Below are 22,596 nucleotides of genomic sequence, written 5' to 3'. Positions count from 1 at the left end.
TTAGGAGTCAGGACTCAGTACTTTAGATCATGCTTGGACTCATAACATATATGAGATACTTATTCATTCATGATATTTTGGAAATCTAATGATATTATGCATTGTTTGGACATGGCTTCATTGAATATCAATGAAAAATGTTTTTTAATTAAATATGTGTATATCTTTATTTATTGAATTCACCAATTTTTTCCCAATCCGATTAAAACTCTTCGCTCTTTTGCCTCGCCAATTTATTGTAGATTCTGAATCTGGTAACATTGTGTTATGTATCTTCAAACATGTTTACTTACATGACCAAAAAAGCTGTGAATAGGAAAATATTTATACATCTATATTCTGCATGGATTGAGCCTGAGGTAGGAGTTCAACATTAAAGCTGTTTCACAATTTCCAATTTTATTAAACACCTTGTGCATTTTACTGTAAGATAGTTAATCAACAAACTATAGATGCATGCCACAAATTCCTCATGTTGGTTTTTGACTCGTGTCTCCACTTTGATGGGTATATCACAAGCCATAATTTTGACCACCAGGTTCAATTTTTCCCTCTGCATTGCATATTTCCTTTTGTGGCCGATGAGGGACAATTTCAGCTATAATATCCTGTTATCACAATTAAAATTCTTCCTTCTGTCAAAGAGTTGACATCATCCACAGTTTCCGGAGATTTTGACTTATATCTCATCATTAAAATTTCAAATTGAGGTTAACAATTGCAAAACTTTCCTGTATTTTAAAGTTTATACACACAGCAGACTGCTTTACTATTTTTTTCAGTGACCATACACTTCCTTGCCTGGTAAACTACGAAGTCAACAAAGAAAACACCAAAATGAAAAATAAACACATAACAAGTTCTCACCAAGACAACGGCTCTATCTTCAAGTGTGTTTTTAACAGCTCTCAGACCATCGCGTACAGCATCCTTAATTTGAGCAATAGTATGATCATTAGGTCCTGCAAGAGCCAAGAAAATAAAAACTCCAAGAAAAACAGGATGCTTGCAGAGAGCTAAAAAGCAGCTGAGATAATTTATAATACTTCAGAAATCCATAAATCCTGGTGCATTTAACTCAGGCTCGGTAAGAGCCTAGATAAAGTATTATTTAGCATGTTCTTCATAGAGAAAGTAAAATGCTGTTTACAGATTTCCAGAACGTGCCTTTTATTAGAATTGTACACGAGTGAGGATTCCTAACATTTTCCACAAAGGTGTACTTTTCTTCCCCTACGACATGCTCATATACAAGCCCAGCCCATCCAAGAACACTAGGAGTCAGATCATCAACAGAATTGACAGCCTCCCCACCACAAGCTAAAACCAATCTCTCCATATTGCGCCTCTTTGCTCTCCTCAAAGCTACAATCTGCAAAACAAAGATACAATAAAGAATTATTTAAAGGTCACAGCATATAAGAAACAAGAGAGCGACTGTTTTAAAAGCATCCAAAATATCTTCAATGCACCATAGTTACCCTCTGAGGATACCAATAAGGGTAACCAATATGCAACCTATCAATCATACATCCACTCAACTAATAGACCAATTGTGCACATAAATTCCAGAAGAAAAATTACAAATGGAACCACAACTCAATCAGAGGATTACAATATTATACTTAAACTGAGGTTTCTAAACAGTCATACACTGGAACACATCCCCACGGCATCAGGATGCATTTCCAGTGGAAAGACCCATACCAGGAATACCACAAACATATAGAACAATTTTTCACTAGAACAATGGCTGGAAACCTGTAAGAGCAGTTATATTTTGTTGATTTCACTCTAAAATCCAACTTGCAAATTGTTGGAGAGAGAATTTCCCAAAACCATTAAATGTTCCTGCGACCAAGTCTAGTGAGTCTCACCTGCCTTTCCACACAACTATAAACCATAAAAGAAACCTGGAATCAAAACATAAAATCATTTCAAATAATGAATGTTGGTATTTGGTAGCAATTTGGAAACTTCGTAGCTGAAAACTCATCTGCATATGGTTTTTGGCATTTTTCACTGGATTTGACATTGAAGAGCCATCCCAACTTTAATTTTAAGCTCTTTTGTGGGTAAAAAAATGCAACAGCAGAAGTTTGGCAATTTATCACTGAAATCATGGCTTGAAACCTACAAGAGCAGTTATTTTTTGTTCATTCCACTCTAGAGTCTACTTAAAAGGAGAGAATTTCTCAACACCATTAGCTGTTGATGTCATAAATGATGGACGCTGAGATGCTTCGAGCACAGGGATCCTCGTCATGTCTAGTGGGTCCCACTAATCTTCTACACATCATAACCTAAGTAGCAGAACATGGTCCCCAGGGATGCCATGTCCGTATCCTACATACCAGACATGGACCAGTGTTGAAAAAATTGGCAGACAAAAAATCGTCAAGGGTCCAGAAAACATCTTTTTGGAAACATTGAATATATCGAGCAAAAAATGGCAAACCACACAAATGTTAAAAATACAAAATATATTCATTTTTTCAATCAGGAAAATTGCGATTTTTTTGGGCCGAAAATCAGCTGTCTGAAAAATTCAAAAAAACATGATTTTTCAGCACATCGCCGAAAAATCAGTGATTTTATCAACATTGTCGTGCATGCACCAGGACAACTGTTTGGCACGTGTCCTAAAACAGGAACCAGACATGTGCCAAAAACGTGTCTGACACATGCCCTAGACATGTCACACCTATTTGAATCTAAAAACACATTTTTACTGTTATTTTCTCACATACAGCTGGATCTTATGTTCTCTCTTTGTGCAGATGAAGGGTAAAATTGAGAATTGAAGGGATTCAAAGTGTTTTGTAAATGTTCTACTTTCTAAAAAAAAATGGACCTTTATGTCTATTTCCATTTTTGTATTTGTAATTTTTTAAATTTTCAATACATGTAAAATTTTGAATATATATATATATATATATATATATATATATATACATGTCATGTGTCGGACACTTGTATTTCTGTGTCCTCCATGTCTCATGCCCTCACGTCATGCGACTTAGAAACCTGTAAAAGATACCTGGAATCAAAGCATAAAATAAATTCAAACAGTGACTGTCGATATTGGACAGCAGTTCAGAAGCTTGGTAGCTGAAAACTCAACTGTAGATGATTTTTGGCATTTTTTCCAGTGGATTCAACATTGAACACATTAGAGAGGCATTCTAAGTTTGGTTTTAGGATTTCTTGTGGAAAAAGTAACAAGTTTGACTATTTCTCGCTTGTCAGAGATTAATACAATTATCTTATCTTACCTATCTTATCACTGAAACAGTGGCTGGAAACCAGAAACTGCAATTTTTTGTTGATTTCACTATAAAATCCACTTGCAAATTGTTGGAGTGTCAATTTCTCAAAACAATTAGATGTTCCTGTTATAAATAATGGAATTTGACTGCAGGGAATCCATCACCTCTTTTCCAAGGAAAATCTCATGAGGTACACAAGGGTTGCTTCCCCACATTTGCGGCTGGCATCCCTAGCAAAGCTGCCAGCATAGACTAGTGCACCTAACTCAGAGGGAATTCAAACTAGGTACCAGCTGGCACAGAACAACCAAATGCCCAACAACATTGGCAATAAACAGTTGAGCATCCATCACCTATCAAGAGGTGGGCACCATTTTACTGATTGGGCTGTATGACCACCCAGCATGGACTTAACGGCCATGATGGCCTCTGTTAATCAAATGCCCCCTTGTTCAGAGCATCCACTACCTATTTTCCAAGGAAAAACTTAAAGGGGAAACCCAAGGGATGCTTCCCCACATTCATGGATGGCATCCCTAGTAAAGTCGTCTACATCATAGTATTCAAAACCAGAACTAGTGACCAAACCGGTCCACCTAATAAACCGGGTTTCAAACCGGGACTGGTCAGATCTCAATGAACTGGTTTTTTAAAAAAATACATGAAATAATTATTTTTAATGAAAAAAATTATTTTTAAGATTTAACGCCATGATTGCAAATCAATAGAGACAAAATATGCAAATTTTGCTCATCTATAAACCATGTAAAGTTGAATATATCAAAATGGCACCAAGTGCAATACATATCATCGAAAAAAAACATAAGCAATGAAGCTCTAAATGGCCTATAAAGTCCAAAAACAATGCTACAAGCTATGGGGCCATTGACCTACTACAAGTCTACAAGTCTACAAGTTATGCGGCCATTGACCTACTACAAGAATATATGTCTACAGGTACATATCAGTGATCAGAATGATCATTCCTCATCATGATCAAACTAATCACCACTACTAGACACAAGATCATCAACACGAGCTACATAAACATCAGCTGGATCAGACTTTGCAGTTGCCTCAGCTTCATCTAGAACCTTAGTAGTAGCACCAATAACAATAGAACTAGACCTAATGGAAGCACAAGTTGGTCGAGTTGCACGACTAGTGCCTACCATTGGTTGTTTGCCTTTGCTTGATCCGGCTACTAATTTTGGTTTTGATGGCGCTACCAGATCTGCATTGGGATCAACCCCCCCCCCCCAAATCCATGTCAATATCAAAATCAACATCAAAATCAGGATCTTCAGTCTCCTCCACCCATTCTAATGTTGGATCAATATCGTCCAACACAATGGGATCTAGACCAGGCCTTTTGTTCATCAATTGATTGTGCCTCAATCGAAGGTTGTATTGCACAAAGACAAGATAGTTTCACTACTTTTTGTTCCAAACAGTTTCTCTTCTTCGTGTGTATGCACTCAAAAACATACCAATTGCGCTCACAACCTGAGGCACTCCATGTTTGACTGAGGACTCTAACTGCAGACTTTTGCAATTGAGGACATTAGCCGCCAAATGACTCCCACCAACATGCTTCGAAGAAAAAGACATTAATTAGTAACTTAGTTCATTTCATTACTTATTTACAAGTATTTACAAATAGTTTTAATTGTAAATTTGTAAACAATTGAACTTTAAAAGAAAAACAAATTGTAATTGCTTACCTAATTGATCCACATCCCTTGCCATCTTTGCCAACTTTTTGCCAAAGGTACCTGCTGCCATACTGAAAAGAGTAAGTTGTCTATGTATTTCCAACTAGTCGGAATGGTTAGGGACCATGGGCTACAAGCAATCATACAATCCATCTTTGACCTCCCCAACCTGTAAATCTCCTAGTCGAGCTTTATAATGATACTTTGGGTTCAAAAAATACCCAACGGCATGTATAGGACGATGGAGTCGATTGTTCGATCTGTTATCAATGATCTCCCAGATAAGCCCATATTTAGCTAATTTATCCTTGTAAGCTGCATGTATCTGCTCCTTTCTCTGATCCACCACCCATACTTGAAAATGAAAACTAGCTCCCTTAGCCTCCTCTTGAAGACGCCAACTCCACTAACAACTCCAAAATAGTTCCAAGTCCAACTCCAAGGCTCAAGCCTCCAAGATGACTACTCCAGCAAAAACTCAACACTCTGCAAGCTCCCAATGAGATGTGTGAGGCAAATGAGAGAGGAGACCTTCTATTGGCTTGGAGAGGTTGTTTTTGGAGGGAAACATCCCTTAGTTTCCCTCAAAACCACCTCTCAAGCCTCAAAAAATGTGCTTGGTGGCTCCACAGCTAGCCTGGCAATGAACCGGCCAGTCTATGCAGGGTTTGACCCAAAAACCAACGAGGGAGGGCCACTAACCAGGTTTTTCTACTGGTCTAATGGGTTTAGCCAATGAACCAGCCACTTTGACCGATTTTCAGTTCAGACCGGTCGATTTTGAATACTATGGTCTACATAGACTATTGCAGTTAAACCAAGGTGGATTCAAACAAAGCATCATCACTAAACTAGCCAAATGCCCAACAACATTAGCAACAATTGGTTGAGCTTAAACCCTTAGGCTTATGGCATCCAACACCTATAAAGTTGGGAGTCCTATAGTATTCAAAACCAGTTGGTTCAAATCATAAACAAGTCAAACCGATCAGTTCATTAGCCCAGGCCATCAAACCGGTTGAAAATCGAATTATCTTAGCGGCCCCACCAGTCTTTTGGTCTAACTGGCCAGAAACCAGCAAGTTTATGACAGAATCGGCCTGTTTTCCCATAAAACAGGCATTTTTGTCATAAAGAGGTCGGTTTATTGCCAGGCCAGCCACAGACCCCACAAAATGAGGTTTTGTGAGTTTTGAAGAGAATCTGAGGGAAACTTGGGGTTGTTTCTCTTCAAAAACAACCCCTCCAAGAAAAGCATGTCTCCCCTCTCATTTGCCTCATAGATCTCAACCCTAACAACGCTGGCAATCAATGGTCATGTTTAACTCTTAAAGTAAAAGTAACATTTCCTTTGTCTTTCATTATCATCATTTTACTTAAATTTTTAACATTACCAAGAAATGACTCAGGATGTTTGAGTGGTTTCGACCTCATTGGATTTCATATGGAGAAACTAGAATTTTAGATTTCACTCAAAATTCAGCAAACTTAATGGTTTTCAGGATTTCATGGTTTGGGGTTTTGCAATGTTTCCATTTGATTCTATCATGCGTGAGGGTATGAGATTGGCATTTGATCAAGAGCATGAATCCCTTTAAGTACCTTGATGTTGGTGGCATTGATTGTTGAACTTTGTTGATGTTGGTGGTATTGATTGTTGAACTCCTCTACCATGGCCTTAACAAAAATGTACCCTTCACTCAAAGGAAAATAACTGGTTAGGCATGCTAAGCTTTTTCTACCACATTATAAGGTTGAGGAGATGAACCCTTCACTCAAACCAAAATCACTAGTTAGGCATGTTAAACTTTTTCAATTTCTATTATATTATAATGTTGAGGAATCCAAGTCTAAAGACATTTGAGCTTGATGATGTTTATGTATCTCTTGTTGATGATCCCATTTCTACTAGTGTTGAATCAATGATGAGTTTCAGGAATCATGTTGATGAGTGATTTGTAGTTTTGATGTCTAGTTTTGTTGCTATTACTACCACTACTATTGAGGTTGCACAGGAGTTGTAGGAGTCCTCAAACTCTGAGCCAGATTATTTAAATAAGCTCATGTTGATGATCCCATGTCTAGTAATGGTGATGAGTTTGATCATGATGAGGAGTGATCATGTTGATCACTGATATGTAGACTTGTAGTAGGCCAGTGGCCCCATAGCTTGTAGCATTGTTTTTGGACTCTAGAGGCCATTTAGAGCCTCATTGATTATGTATTTTGTTGTTGATATGTATTGCACTCGGTGCCATTTTGATATATTCACCTTTACATGGTATATAGATGAACAAACTTTGCATATTTTGTCTCTATTGGTTTGGAATCATGGTTTTAAATCTTAAAAATAGTTTTTTCATTAAAAAATAATTATTTCATGTATTTTTTTAAAGACCGGTTCATTGAGATCTGACCAGTCCCAGTTTGAACCCTGGTTTCATAGGTGGACTGGTCAGGTCACCGGTGTCGGTTTTGAATACTATGGTTGGGACACCGTCTGACCATTTAGAGCATATGACCACCGAGTCCTGACTCAATAACCATGATGGCCTCTGCTAATCAAGTGCCCACCATGTAGACACATCCCAGACTACAAGAGGAAAACAAGTCACTTTTGGGGGGATTTGAACCCTGGTGGCGGCAACAGCACTTACGTGGTTTCATCGATAAGGGAATCACCCTTTCACTGCAATCACAACTGATCGTTTCAATGATTATGGAATTATTTGTGAATGTTTTCAATTAATTACTTCAAAATAATTAAAAAATCTTTTTTTGGGTAATATCCCCAAGATACCCTGCCACCACCACAAATTTGAGGGGTTTCTACAGACATATTGGGTACACATACCTGCATTCCCCCTGTACCAGAAAATCTTGGTAGAGGACTGCTTATAAATATAACTACAAAATGTACAACCCATATTAGACGTAGTGTCATGCATAATACTGCTTCCTATAGGCTATGGCACTGGAAACTTCTTTTTTCTGAATTTTGTTCTAATTACACATCTCTATTCAACATATAAACCATTCCTCGAGATACATCGGAGAAAAAACTTTGCAAAATGACACAATCCAAGGATTCCAATACATTTTCACTTAGACATAGGATATTAAAATGACTACAAAAAGAGGGATCAACAAAGAATTTATCATGAAATAAAGATGTAGAATATAATACAACTTTCAATTGTAATGGAAACTTTTCTTCTGAATTGCAATTCTAATTTTGTTTGCAAATTACAGTGATCTGTGATAGAAAGAAATGCCACAACCAGGGACACGACATATCGGTCAACTAACATAAGTGAATTTTCCAATGTTCCACCAAGACTCGGTGCGGGGAGACGCGGGTGCGGGGAGACGCACAGGGGGGACGTGTGGGAGTACCCTCAAATTTTAGGGAAATTTCGGGGGTGCGGGGAGTCGTCGAGGTGTGTGTGTGTGTGTATATATATATATATATATATATATATATATATATATATATATATTCAAGTTCATATTCATTGTTCACTGTTCAATAATGAAAGCATAAAAATATTAAATAGACAATTGAAATTTGAATCATTGATCCATCCTCATCATTCATTTTGATACATACATCATTCATACGACATACTCAAGTGACAAGTCTCATTATTGAATTAATTATTATTCATACATACCATGAGATTCGAAAAACAAAAATAAAAATCAATAATAAAATATTCAAATACATTGATCAATATCATTCATCATTCAATGGTTCATCATTCTACAATCTACATTGATTTAAAAACTAAATTCATCATCCATCATTCTAGAATCTAAATTGAAAGCAAAACATACTAGTATATTTTCAAAGTTTGAACACTAAATCTATATAACTCAAAGTTTCAAAGTTCAATCTCAAAAATAGTTAAGAGTGAAATGGAAATGACTTTGCGTTGAAATGAAATGAGCTTTTAACTTTAAGGTTTAGGATTTTAAGTTTTAGTTATTTAGTTTTAATTTTAATTTTTTTTTTAGACTTTTAAGTTTTCGTTATTTAGTTTAAAAAAAAAATTAATGGTTTTGAGTTTTGAATTTTTGATTTTGAATTTTGAATTTTTAAGTCTTATTAGACAAATTTAAAGGGGGGCGCCCAGGCGCACCCTTTTTGGGGAGTCTAGACTCCCAAGCTGAAGGGGGACGCCCAGAAGCACCCTTTTTGGGGAGTCTTGGGGAGTCTAGACTCCCACACTAGGGAAACGCACCCCCTTGCGTCTCCCCAAGACTCCCCAAAAAGGGTGCGTGGGGAAACGCACCCCCAAGAGACTCCCCGCCCCGGGTGCGTGGGGTGCGAGGGGTGCGCGCACCCGACCCTGGGGGACGCGTCCCCGTGGAACACTTGAATTTTCTAACCCCAGCAACCTAGCTAATTAATTCCTAGAAGATTATTACGCAGCACTAGTGAATAAAAGAGCACAGCTGAGATTTTAACATGTAAAAAATAGATAACAGCAGGAGCAAATTAATACATCAATCTCAAACACATGCACACATAGTTTCTGCCCTTAAAAATCTGTTGTTTCATTAACAAAAATCTACAGCATAGAAGGGTTACCTTGCTGGGATAATGCTCCTTTGAGGAAAAATGCAAATACAACAATAAACCTGGAAATGATCCAGCTGATCAAACCCTTGACCCATCCTTCAATCTATCCTTGCACTCTTCCTCAAACCCTGCACACTTGGATGAAAATCCTTCTTCACCCAAGCACTGAGATCTCACTATCTCACTGTCTTGTGCTCACTTGATGTGTCTTCTCCCTTGACCTAGCCTTCCTTTTATAAGTTTGAGTTCTTGACCAGATCCACAACCCTAATCTCCAAAGTGATTGACGGTTGAGATTAGATCTTAACATCACTAGATATCAATGGTTGAGATTCATCTAATTCACTAATGCAAACAACCTTTGCATTTCATTAAATTAACTCACTTTATATTATAAAAGTCAATTACTTTAATATTTAAAGTAATTGCTAAGGTTAAGGGTCAGTTAGGTGACTTCCTCACGTCTAGACACTTAGATCTCCGCAAAAATTACCCGCCTGAGCTACTAACATCAACACTCTGTCTTAGCAAAGATTCTAGAAGAACCACCTGGAACTGGCTTCCCCTCCGGTGTTACCACATTGTCCCATGCATCATCCTTCGCCATAGCTTTTTTCTAAACCTCATGTTTTGTTGCCTCTTTGATGACGCTAGTCATTAATGCCATATAGTTCAAAACTTCGTCGGAGGCCTACTCTCCTCGAATGTGCTCCTAGGTGCCTCCACATTTTCTTGAACATCCCTCAATGTCTACTCCAACAACCTGGGTCTCTTTATAAAATTGAAAGGAATTACTGACTCTCCAACTAAAGGTTGGCTCCCTAAACTGGAAACCTCTACATGCTGCACTACCTTTGAAACCTCCTACCCATCCTCTGTCGCTACTAGTGGCAACTCATGAGACTTCCTCAATGCCAAGTTCTCTTTGAACTTAACATCTCTACTCGCAATTGTCTTCCTCTATGCTGGTATGAAGATCCTGTAAGCTTTTGAGGTCTCGTTGTATCCAAAAAATGTCTCCTTCTCTCTTGAAGGCTCCAGCATCATCCTCTTCTCCATAAGCACATGGATGTACACTATAAAACCAAAGATTCTCAAGTGTCCTATCTATGGCTTCACTCCTGTGAACATTTCCTCAAGAGTCTTGTCTGCCAATATCCTATGAGGACTCTTCTTTTGCACATAAACTACAATGTTACACACATCGACCTAAAGAAACATAGGTAGCTCTTTCTCATGTAGGATAGCCTTAGCTGAACCAACGATGGACTAATTCTCTCTCCACAATCCCACTTCTGAGGGTTGTAGGAGACTGTCATCTCCCTCTTAATCCCTGCCTCCTTCCAAAAATCCTTAAAATAGTTATCATTAATATAATTATCTTATATTGAAATCATTGGAGGTATAGTCTCCCCCATTATCTGATCTCAAGACGTTGATATTCTCACCTAATTCTCAAGCTGGGCCTTGAATTCTTCGCACTGATTGAATAACTCATCCTTCATCTCCAAGAAGAAGATACAGATTTTCTTGGAATAATCATAAATAAGCATGACATAGTGTTATGCTCTTTGCACTTATGCCACTAACATCAACACACATACATACGAATGAACAAGATCCAACATCCCCTTGAACCTACTCTCGCTGCTAGGAAAAGCACCCTTGGCATTATTTCCAAGCGCACACCCTCGACACATGCCCTAATGCTCCATACTAAACTTTGGGAGACCAGTGACAATCTCCCTCGGGATTGGCAACACCCTTAGTGCGAGTGTCCTATCCTCATGTGCCATAGCTCACACAAGTTGTACCTATCATGTACCAATGCCTAAATTGGTTTTCCCATCAACTTGTATAAGTTGTTCTTTCTAACCCTGATGGTTGTTACTATTGTGTTTAGGCTACACTTCGTTGGATGAATGTAATGGACCCCCAAATTACATACTAAAAAAATAAACACACACATATATATCTTGCTACTTATAAATAATCCAATACTGACATATGGTCATTGATAAAGAATGTTCTTTAAACAAAGGTCCTATATCCAAGGTCATTCAAAGGTGATATCCCCCATGAGTACATTTCTAAGTGAAATTTCAATTAGCATCATGTACATAGACCATTAAGGCTATCATAAATTACTTTCTATATATATTTGAAAGAAATGAAACTTGAAACCCTAACCTTGGGTTCAGCCATTACTTGAACCAACCTTGACTATCCACAACATCTCCTTACATGAATACATTGTTTATCTTCTAATTAAAATTTGTTTGGGTACTATGAAAGCATTGTATTATCTTTACTCCATGGCTACTCGAACCCTAGACATGTGTGCCATTTTAACATGCATGTGCTCATATCACTATTGAGCCCTCATATTATGTGCTATACAAATTTTCTACCATATTCTAAGGTCTTATTAAACTCATGATATTTTATGATATATAAGATTTGGTCCCATCGTCAATCGAACACAACACGTTCAGATCTCAAGTCAAATGTTCTACCACTATGCCACGAATCTGGCTTTTGAGATTCGTCCGTCGTGAATCGAACACACCACCTTCAGTTCTCAAGTTAAATATTCTACCAATATGCCACAAATCCCCTTCCCAAGTCACATTTGTTATACACAATGTTGCAAGTCCTAACCTACGTGTCAAACATGTAATTATTCCCTCTGACCTGCCCATGTGACAAGGTCACAAATGGACAACTCTGATGAATTTTGATGATCGAACGGTGACAATGGTTTGATGAATCATGTCATTTCTATTGACTACCCTTCCGGATTGTCATTTGGTATTGTTCATTCTTTGCATCCACTGAATTCTGCGGGGATAAGCTAGCTTTTAACCTTTGTATTATGTTCCTTTGTGTTTGATGGCACTTGGATTCCACAGTGAAATGTTTTCATTTGTAACCCCTCATGCTGCGGGTGTTAGGTAAACGCTTAGTTCTCTATTAACTATTTTTGGTGAGGGTTTTTATCAGTTTTGCTTTTGACTTGTCATCTGATCAAAGGAACAGAAACTTGCATATATTCTTTGGGTTTTCCAAGTTCTTTGAGGAGCTCTTCATAAACATCTACTGGCTAACGGTTCCCTTAGGGTTTTTCAGATTAGTGAAGATCTTTTCAAAACGCTTTGATGGTTGATATTTTCTTGGGAGCTTGCAGAGATCTCTCATCTTCAGAGAAGGTAACTTTGAAGCAATAGACGCTAAATTTCATATCCTCTACAGTGTCGAGCCGCTTAAATTTTTTATACATTCAGTAAAAACAAATGTGTCCACTTTGAAAGTCTCGAACCATTGGCATCTGGAATGTTGTATTCCCCTCTCAGACCCTTCTCACCTCAGGTGAGCATGATTAACAATGGTTACATTAAATTTTTAACAGTTTAAGAGAATTTCGCTGCAATCCTTTTATCTTAGATTTTAATACAAGTGTTTCTTTCGATTGAAGATATGAATTGTCGAGGAAACCCCTAACCACATAGTATTAGTTGAAGGAGGATGCAGAGGTTCTGACCAGGTATCAACCAAACTCTACCACTCCTTTCTGAATATCAAAAACTAGGGTTTTTTGTGTCTTTAAGTTATTCTCGGGGTTTGGCATATTTTCTTTTTGAATAAGTGTCTGTATTCAAATATTAAACCCTTGTACTAAGCTTATCATCACAATGTTACTGGTTTTATTTTCAAACCACCAATCTACTTGTTTCAAAAAGGGGTTTCCAAGTTCAAGTGAATTAATACTATAGAAAAATTGGTTTATATTATGAAATCCACCTTTCCTATTTTAAAAGATTATAATCTTCGACAATATGCTCAGGTTTTCTAATTATCCCTATGTTTCCATCAGGTCTTTCAGGGTCATTGTGGATGGGAAAAACTCTCAAGGTAATTTGTTGTCAAGGTTCTCATTTTAAGCTTTTATTCTGTGATTTAAGTATCGTGATGAAGACACTAACAGAAATTCTTTTCTTATTGTCCGATTACAAGTTTGAACTCAAGATCACAACTCAAAGTTAATTCATTTTAATACTTTGCATTTACCTCTCCAGGTATGAATCCTCCCCTTGACAATGATTTTCTTCTATAGGTATTAAATTGAAATGGGGAAAGATATCAGTCGACGATGCCCACGGTTGTTTCTTTACAGTTTTATAATATACGGCTCTTTGCATGCTCGGCCTCAAATATGCTATTTGCTTCAGATCTTCCATTCTTCTCAACTTGATTCTCTATTTCTGAACAAACTATTCAGTTTGACTCCATAGTATGCATAAGAAACTCGTTTTGGAGATGTTCATATTTTTAATAATACCTTGTACTCATTTTGTACAACCAGAGTTCATGAACTCACAACTTTTTCATAATTAATGTTCATGATTTAAGCAAATTATTTGAATGTGTTATTCTATATGAATGCATTTAGTCTCTGATTTTTTCTCTCTTTCTATGGCCTACTTCAACATGTCTCTCAGCCAATAATATGCATATTCACTAGTTTTGGTTAGTCCAGTATTTCTTTCTTCCATTGTGATTAATTCCTTTTAGTAATTTCCCCCTTCAATATTTGGCCAAGGTCTAAACTCAGGGTTCTTCTAGGTAGTGTTTGTATAGTTAGAATAATAATGTAACTATCTCTTACGAATGGTTTGCTTAACCAAGTGTTATCTCATGCATTAGAACTTATTATTGACATTACCCCTTCATTCTAACTGCTAGCATGCATAACATGCTTAGATCCTTCTAATAGCTATATGGTAGCTCGTAACAAACACATCTACAGAATTTCTATCTTTCAAAACTATTCATGATAATAAGCAAAGCATCAATATTTTTTTTAAAGAGAATACTATCGTCTGTAGAATTTCCCAATTTAGATATTCATTTAGGAATATCCAGTATCTTACAAGCATAACTATCCCTACTTTGTTCATCATATAAATAAATGTTTTTGCTTGCTATCAAGTCATATGCAATCATCAGTATTATCATGCATCTATTGTTGCATGCTAATCATCGTTTCCCATTCTTTAAACATAGAATGCACTATTGTTTTATTCATAGTGCTAACATCTATACTCTAAATATCACTTAGTACAAATCATGTTTCAAACCAAATGTCTTAATAACAGACAATCTATTGTAGCCCCTTTTACTTATCTAATCCTTCGAAAATATAGTGGGAATTAGCACGTTCCTCCCAACCAACAAATCGCAACCACAACACCTCCCCTCAAGCCTCGAGCTTTTCTACTGTTAGAAACTTTTAAACATTTGATAATATTTATTCTCCTTCCCCACACAAACTCTATCAGCGTCCTGCCTTATCCATGTTTGTCCTCTTCTTCCCTACGCCTAGGATTTTACAAGGTATCTCCTTTCAGCCACCAACATCACATTTTTCTCTAGCTATGTTGTCCTCTTGCCCCACATAACATAACATTTATCTTTAGTTACGATGTCTCTTTGGTGGTGATTATTCCTCCTAGAATCTTGGGGAATCATGGGAGCTTATAACTATGACAATTGCTACCTTAACTTGTCCACTACTTGGGACTCCAACCACTTAAATTATTTCTGACAAAAACAAATCTCAACTACTCATGTGATGATTCCCATAATATTTTCAATAAAAACAATTATTTATTATTGCACACAAATATTTACATTTGTCATTCAAATGTTCAAATTTAGTCTTAGCCCCACGGCCAATGCTTCTAACTTTAATAATTACAAATAAACATAAAGTCTTGTAAAGGTAATTGCAACAAGAGTATTACAATGAAAGAGCACTTGCCCATTCGTGAACATAATCTCATATTCTTTGTCCTCAATTACAGAGACTAAGAGCAAATTTATCTTCAATCTTGGGATATATAGCAAGTCTTGGCTTCCAATCTAGGGCTACTTGGGCGCACGAGCGAAAACGAGAAGCGGGAGTGAGATTTTCAAAAGCTTCCAAGTCGGGAGCGATTTTGGGGGCAATTTTTATATAATATATATTTGTATATATTTGTATGCATATCTGTCAACAAAAGCATGTAAAACATAAAAACATGGATTAAACCATATAACATCATTCATCTAGTACTTATAATCTTCATCAACCACAAGTACACAAATTACAAGTTCTCATTTATATAGCATGTAAGAGTACACATAATCAAAATAGCATCGAGTGCAATCCATCTTTGCACTGAAAATACATCAACAAATAAGCTCTAGATGTTAATTTTTCACAGTGTTCTATGTTGATTTTGGTAGCTTGGGAGCTACTCCAAGCCCTAGGGTTCAAGGTTTGGAGGTTGGAGCACCACAAAAGGGCTTTGTGGGCTTGGAACCCAATATGTGGGCTTTGTACCCAAGCACGTGGGTGTGAATCCGTGAGGATTATTAGATATGTGATGGGTGGAGATGATAGAGGATGTCGATACGAACCGAACGCATCAAAAATCATCGAAATCTGAGTTGCCTACGAGGAGAAATTAATTTATGAAGTTCGAGTGTGGGCTTGGTTAAGGTCGGCCTAGTGGTTGGAGGCCTTATGACAACTAGACAAGCCCCCTTGGATGTTTTGGTGAAGCCCTCATGTTAGGATATAAATATGAGGCGAGTGCGGTCACTTTAGACCATCCAAGTGCATCAAATCTCATCCAATACATCCTTGAGGCAGTCGCATGAGCAGAGGGCATAAGCATGGGAGAGAGGAGTTGTTTTAGGCATGTTTGTGTCTCATTACAGGTCAAAGGTCTAAGCTATTGCAGGAGGGGGTTGCATGACAAGAGAGTGTTTTAGGGTTGTTTTATGGTGTATTATTGTGTGGGAAGGTTTGTTTTGTACAGCGAAGGGGTCTAGTCTATTAGAGGAGGCATGACGATTGTTTGGAGCAACAAACAAAAAGTTCACAGTGTATACCTTTGTTGATTTGGGATAGCATTGGATGTGCTCTAGCCATGAAAAGTGGTGGAGAGGCTAAAGCACATGAGATCTCCAAGACCCAGAAATGGTTTGGACAGATTGTACCCGGTTTTGGAGATATTAAAATAATTAATATTTTTAATGGGGTTCCTAAGTCTAAACTTAGGAAAAATAAAATATTAATGGGTATTAATATAAAACTAGATTAGAAGGGTCCAAAAGTCATGGATCAAGCCAAATCTAATCTTAGTCGTTGATTAGAGATTTAATCTCAATCGTTGATGGACCAATGAGAAAAGTATAAAAAGAGGCTTGAGGGACAGTTGGAGAACACACTGAGGGAGACCAGTGAGTTTGATTTCTAGAGCGAAGTTAGCTGAGAAATTCGAACTAGTGGTCTACAGAGCAGCAGGAGGCAGGGAGTACGAAACATGAGTCGAGAACAGCACCAGAAGATCAGCGCAAAGGTTGGAGAGGCAGACGCAGAGGCAGCAGACTCCATAGTCATTGGAGGGCCTGCACGAGTGATGCAGAGAGGTCTAGTGCTAATGCATAGAGGCAGGGGCCGACGCAGAGGGTCTCGGAGCTACGCAGAGGTCAGCGAGGCTGATACTGAGACTAAGAGAAGTGCTGGAGAATTTTCTCTCTGTTGGGTAAGCCAGTTTGGCACCCAGTTGTACTGAAGAATTGCTGAATAATAAAATCCTCCTTACTACACCGGTTTTCCCACATTGGGTTTTTCCGGGGTCTGTTGTCCAAAATATCTGTGTCGATGTGTTCATTCTTGTGCATGTGTTTGTTTCTGTATTATGGTGTGATATCTACAGCAAAATTTATTTTAATGTTTACTGAAGGATTTTCATAAATAACTTATTGGGAAAATAAGTAGGTAAAATAAATCAGTTGTTGCAGTGATACAATTGTCACAACCTTGTGTTGGAAGAGAACAGAACCTGAAGTGTTGCAGGAGAAGGGTGTCGTGAGGCCTTGGGAGGGCTAGAAACTCTTCTTAAGGGTAGCGTTTAGGAGCAAGAGCAAGGTCGCAGCTGTTGAGGTTATTTTGGTGGAGGGAAGACGAGTTGAAGCAGTGTGTCATCAACCCTAACCAGGACCAGAACCCTAACCCTACTGCAGTTGGACAGACCTAAAATAGAGTTATGTATTGGTGATTGTGAGGTTGTATTGATGCTAGGGATGGAGTCCTAATTTAGACAGTTGTGTTGGACATCTTGCGGTTGGTGAAGGGCAACAAGTAAGCGTCCAAAGTAGCCCTAGAGCAATTGAGAAGGACTTTGGACAGCTATGAGTTGGGTGAAGTTTTGGTAGCCTGAGTAGCTCTTTGATGGACTAAGGAGGCTACTAGAGGAGGCAAATTAGAGCTCAAGGTTTGGCCAGCCAAAGGAGCATATTGTTGTCGCCCGTGTTCATCTTTGGAGAAGCGACATTTGATGGTGATAGGTGGCAGCCCTCCTACCCTATGTTAGTCTTCATTAGAGCAGCACAGGAAGGCTATAGTGGGAAGAAGACCTTGAGTAGCTGAGGAGCAGCAGTGGGCAGTTGTGAGTTGTTCACAAACAGAGTTGTGAACAACTCAACATGAGTCTCAATATGTTGATGCGTTGATGGACAAACAATCAATAAAAAAGCAGATTGGATAGTCGAGATTCAGTGGCCAGATGGACTTGGAGCATTGATATAGGCAGGTGTTGCAGATTGGGAGCGAAGGACTCATACGTGTACAGGATATGACAAAGAAGTTGTGATCGTCGACTACATCAGCTAAACCATTAGATTATCTTGTATTTTGTATTCTTGTACTTGTGGATATTTGAGGGCCATTATCGTTGGTACGAGAGCCCTAGACTATTATATTATATAGGTTGGATTAATATAACAAAGATTGGGTTATTGTACAAGATTGTGTAAAAGGTTGTGTATATTTTGTGCACTAGTAGGTTTGCTGTTGTATATTGTTACATTGTGCAAAGTAGCTTCATTGTGATTCTTGGTTTGGTAGCATTAGTGATTTAAGATTCTATTCTAGACACTACTATTGTTGAAAAACAACATGGTACTAGAGCGTGTCTGAGCAACCTTGAAGGGACAGTGAATCAAAGTGTGGACAACAAAGTAGAGGTTCGAAGGGAGTTGGTCACATTGTAGGTGAAGGGCTCACTACAATGTCAAAGTTGTAGGTTGGTCTCGGGTATGAGGACAAGTTGGAAGGGTTGTCCAACTATAGTCCATGGAAAGAAAGGATCAAGTTGGTCTTGCAAGTCAACAAGATCTAGGAATTCGCCGAGAAAGCCATCAAGAAGCTGACTGACCCTAAGGAGCTAGAAGTATACGAGGAATTGGATACGAAGGCGAGAATGGTCATCATATATGGTGTGATGGACTCCGTAATACCTCATTTGTCGGGGAAGAACACTGCACATGAGATGTCGATGGCTCTTTAGAATTTGTTCCAAAAAAAGAACGAGAACCGGTAATGGTATTGGAGGATAAGTTGAAATACTCCAAGAACTAGGGTTCAGAGTTTGGAGGTTAGAGCACCACAAAAGGGCTTTGTGGGCTTGGAACCCAAGTAGGTGTGTGTGAATCCGTGAGGGTTATTCAACATGTGATGGATGCAGAAGTAGAGGATGCCAAGACGAATCAGACACATCGAAAAGCATCGAAATTTGAGTTGTCTATGAGGAGAAATTAATTTTTGAAGTTAGAGTGTGGGCTTGGTTAAGGTCGTCCTAGTGGTTGGAGGCATTATGATAGCTAGACAAGCCCTCTTAGACGTTTTATTGAAGCCCTCATGTTAGGATATAAATATGAGATGAGTGAGGTCACTTTAGACCATCCAATTGCATCAAATCTCATCCAATACATCTTTGACGTAGACGCATGAGCAGAGGACATAGGCATGGGAGAGAGGAGTTGTTTTAGGCCCTTTTGTGTCTCATTACAAGTCTAATCTATTACAGAAGGAGGCTGCATGATAGGAGAGTGCTTTTAGGGTTGTCTTATGGTGTGTTCTTCTATGGGAAGGTTTGTTTTGTACAGCGGAGGGGTCTGGTCCGTTACAGGAGGCAAGAGGGTTGTTTGGAGCAACAAACAAGAAGGTTGCACCTGTACCTTGTGCTAGAAGATGACCGAACCTGAATTGTTGCATGAGAAGGGTGTCGTGAGGCCTTGGGATGGTTGGAAACTCTTCTTAAGGGCAGTGTTTAGGAGCAGGAGCAAGGCCGCAGTAGTTGAAATGGTTTTGGTGGAGGGAAGAGGGCCTGAAGCAATGTGTCATAACCCTAACCAAGACCAAAACCTACTGCAATTGAACAAACCTAAAACAAACATTTGTATTGGTGACTGTGAGGTTGTTTTGTTGCTAGGGATGGAGTCCTAGTTTGGACAGTTGTGTTGGACATCTTGTGGTTGGTGGAGGGCAACAAGTAGGTGTCCAAAGTAGCCCTAGAGCAATTGACAAGAAGGAATTTGGATATTTGTGAGTTGGGTGAAGTTTTGGTAGCCTAAGTATCTCCTTGATGGACTAAGGAGGCTGCTAGAGGAGTCTGATTGGAGCTCACGGTTTGGCCAGCCGGAGGAGCAGATTGTTTGAGCCTGTGTTCATCTTTGGTGAAGCGACATTTGATGGTGATAGGTGGCAACCCTCCTACCCTATGTTAGTCTTCTTTGGAGCAAGGTAGGAAGACTACAGTGGGAAGAAGACCCTGAGTAGCTTAGGAGCAGTAGTGGGAAGAAGACCCTGAGTAGCTTAGGAGCAGCAGTCGGCACTAGTAGATTTACTCTTGTATATTGTTGCTTTGTGCAAAGTAGCTTCGTTGTGATTCTTGATTTGGTAGCATAAACGATTTATGATTCTATCCTAGATACCAGGATCATGGAGAAACAACATTCTATGTTGTTATAATCAATGTAAACAATTTCTTCCAATTTCAATCACCCCAGTAACAGATAAGCAATTATAGATAAAGTAGTAAACAATAAATGCACAATAGAAAATAGCCAAGCACAATAAGACACAAAGATTTGGTCTAAGACCAAATAAAAACCCCACAAGGAGGAAAGCCCTTAATCAATGCTTCTTCTATTAGTCAATCAATGTTCAGCATGAGATACATCAATCCAATAGTACATCCATAAATGAGTCATAGTCAAACTTTGACTTTACAAAACCAACCAATCCAAGATCAATCAATGATGAGAGAGAAGTCAAATCTGGTCAACAAATCCATCTACAATTTTCAGCCTATGGAGGTACAATCAAGCTTCAACAGCTGTCAACAGTCTACAAAGTCAACGGTCAAACTACCCAAAAAGGTTCAATCATCTCAACAATAAATTCGGCCTCCAAACCTCAGTCAAACTCAATCAACACAATCCTAAAATTATGCCAGCAATTCAGTCAACCTCCATAGTCAACTCTGCGGTCAAACCCTAGTCAGCCCGTGATTAACCTTAGTCAAAGTCCCCATAATATTTTGGTCGAAGACTCCCTCAATTCAGCCTCCCAAAACAAAAACAAAAAATCAAAAATAGAGTCAATGTGCCCAAGTCAATGTTGGTCAAAGTAGCCCAAAAACAGAAAGTCAATGTTGGTCAAACAAAACTCTCTCTCCTCCTTCGCATGTGGGAAGAATCCTTGTGGTTTCTCAGATCATATCGAACCATTTAATGTGATGTGTGATGTGATGGACGAGTCTCCAAGTGAGGTCAACGATGCCTATTTATATGAGGTTGAGGAGGGGTAATTTCCTTAGGTGGAGCCAACTTGTAAAACACAATACAAAAATTCCTTTGACCAAATTGAAATTTTCTTTGAAGAAGAATGGATCCTCTTTGGGGTAGTTGGGCTTCTCTTTTGGCAAATTCATTCTGTAGCTATCAATTTTAACACTCCCTCTCAGCTAGGGAGGAATTTCCGACTGCACCATAAGTCTCATCTTGGATGTACCTATCTCAAGATAAGAGAAGCTCATCTCATCTCATCCAATCTCAACTGAACAATTGGTGACTCGATCCATAGAAAAAGAAGAATGATATACACAACAATAGGGGAGATTGATTTACCACAACCAAGCCCATGGCAATCAAAAATGACCTTGGTAAAGATCATCCAAACCCTACGTCCACTAACTAACCCTCACCCAACTTGACCCTCAATAATCAAGTGGTAGAACACCTACATCCAATACAATTTACCACAACCAAGTCCATGGAAGTCATAAGATAACCTTGGTAAGGATCCCCCAAACCCTAAGTCTCCTCTCCCATGTGGCCAAGATGGGTGACAATCCCAACGATCTTAACCAAGTCCACCGCCCCTTTATAAGGGTGACTTGTGGGTAGGATGCATATTGGGGTATGTACTTAGCCAAGTCCATGGCTTTAAGGAATAGCCTCACCCAAGAGTCCATCTACTCAACCCCCTTCACCAAGTCCATGGCTAGTCATAAAGACAAGGGAAGGCATATGTTCAATGTTCCCGATCAGCAATGTTCCCTACTGGGGAGGGATACATTATCCTGTACTCAAAGTTGCTCTCTAAAGAATATGAACTTCGCTTTCGGCAATAGCTGGTTGAGATTTTCTACAACCTGCTCATCAGTCGAGAAGCCTCACTGCTCCTTGCACTACCAATCTCTGATATGGTACTGATCTCGACTTCGCTTCGCGATCGGCAATAGCTGGTTGAGATTTTCTACAACCTGCTCATCAGTCGAGATGTGTTGGAGCCTCACTGCTCCTTGCACTACCATATCTCTGATAAAGTGGTACTTGATCTCGATGTGCTTCAAACTATCATGGAATATTGGATTCTATAAAAGTTGGATCTCATTATGATTATCACAGCATATCACAGTCGTATCAAGCACCTGCTCAAAATAGCAACTGCAAACTATCATGGAATATTGGATTCTATCTCATTATGCACACATATCACAGTCGTATCAAGCACCTGCTCAAATAGCACTGCAAAGAGCTTCTGCAACCACACTTCCTCGCAACTAGCCATACCAGTTGCAATGTACTCTACCTCGTTGTGCTGAGAGCGACAAATTTTTGCCTCCTA

At 38.7% G+C, this 22,596-nt stretch overlaps 1 protein-coding gene across 1 annotated transcript in view; it reads right to left on the bottom strand.

Moving 5' to 3' along the window:
* The window catches only part of LOC149229186 (T-complex protein 1 subunit zeta 1-like), a 179,509-nt gene that overhangs the window by 9,666 nt on the left and 147,247 nt on the right, over window positions 1-22,596 (bottom strand). Inside the window, exons 10-11 of the mRNA XM_089378522.1 lie at window positions 1,168-1,372; window positions 868-962 (exon numbers count right to left, since the gene is read on the bottom strand). Coding sequence (XP_089234648.1) covers window positions 868-962; window positions 1,168-1,372 — 300 coding nt within the window. The remainder of the gene's footprint in view (window positions 1-867; window positions 963-1,167; window positions 1,373-22,596) is intronic.

Source organism: Pinus tabuliformis, chromosome J (genome assembly GCF_031772625.1).
Source record: "Pinus tabuliformis cultivar Carrire ecotype Pingquan chromosome J, CPIR1, whole genome shotgun sequence".
NCBI lineage: Eukaryota > Viridiplantae > Streptophyta > Pinopsida > Pinales > Pinaceae > Pinus > Pinus tabuliformis.
Note: the sequence above shows the minus strand (reverse complement) of the source record. Positions and strands in the feature narration are given on the sequence as shown.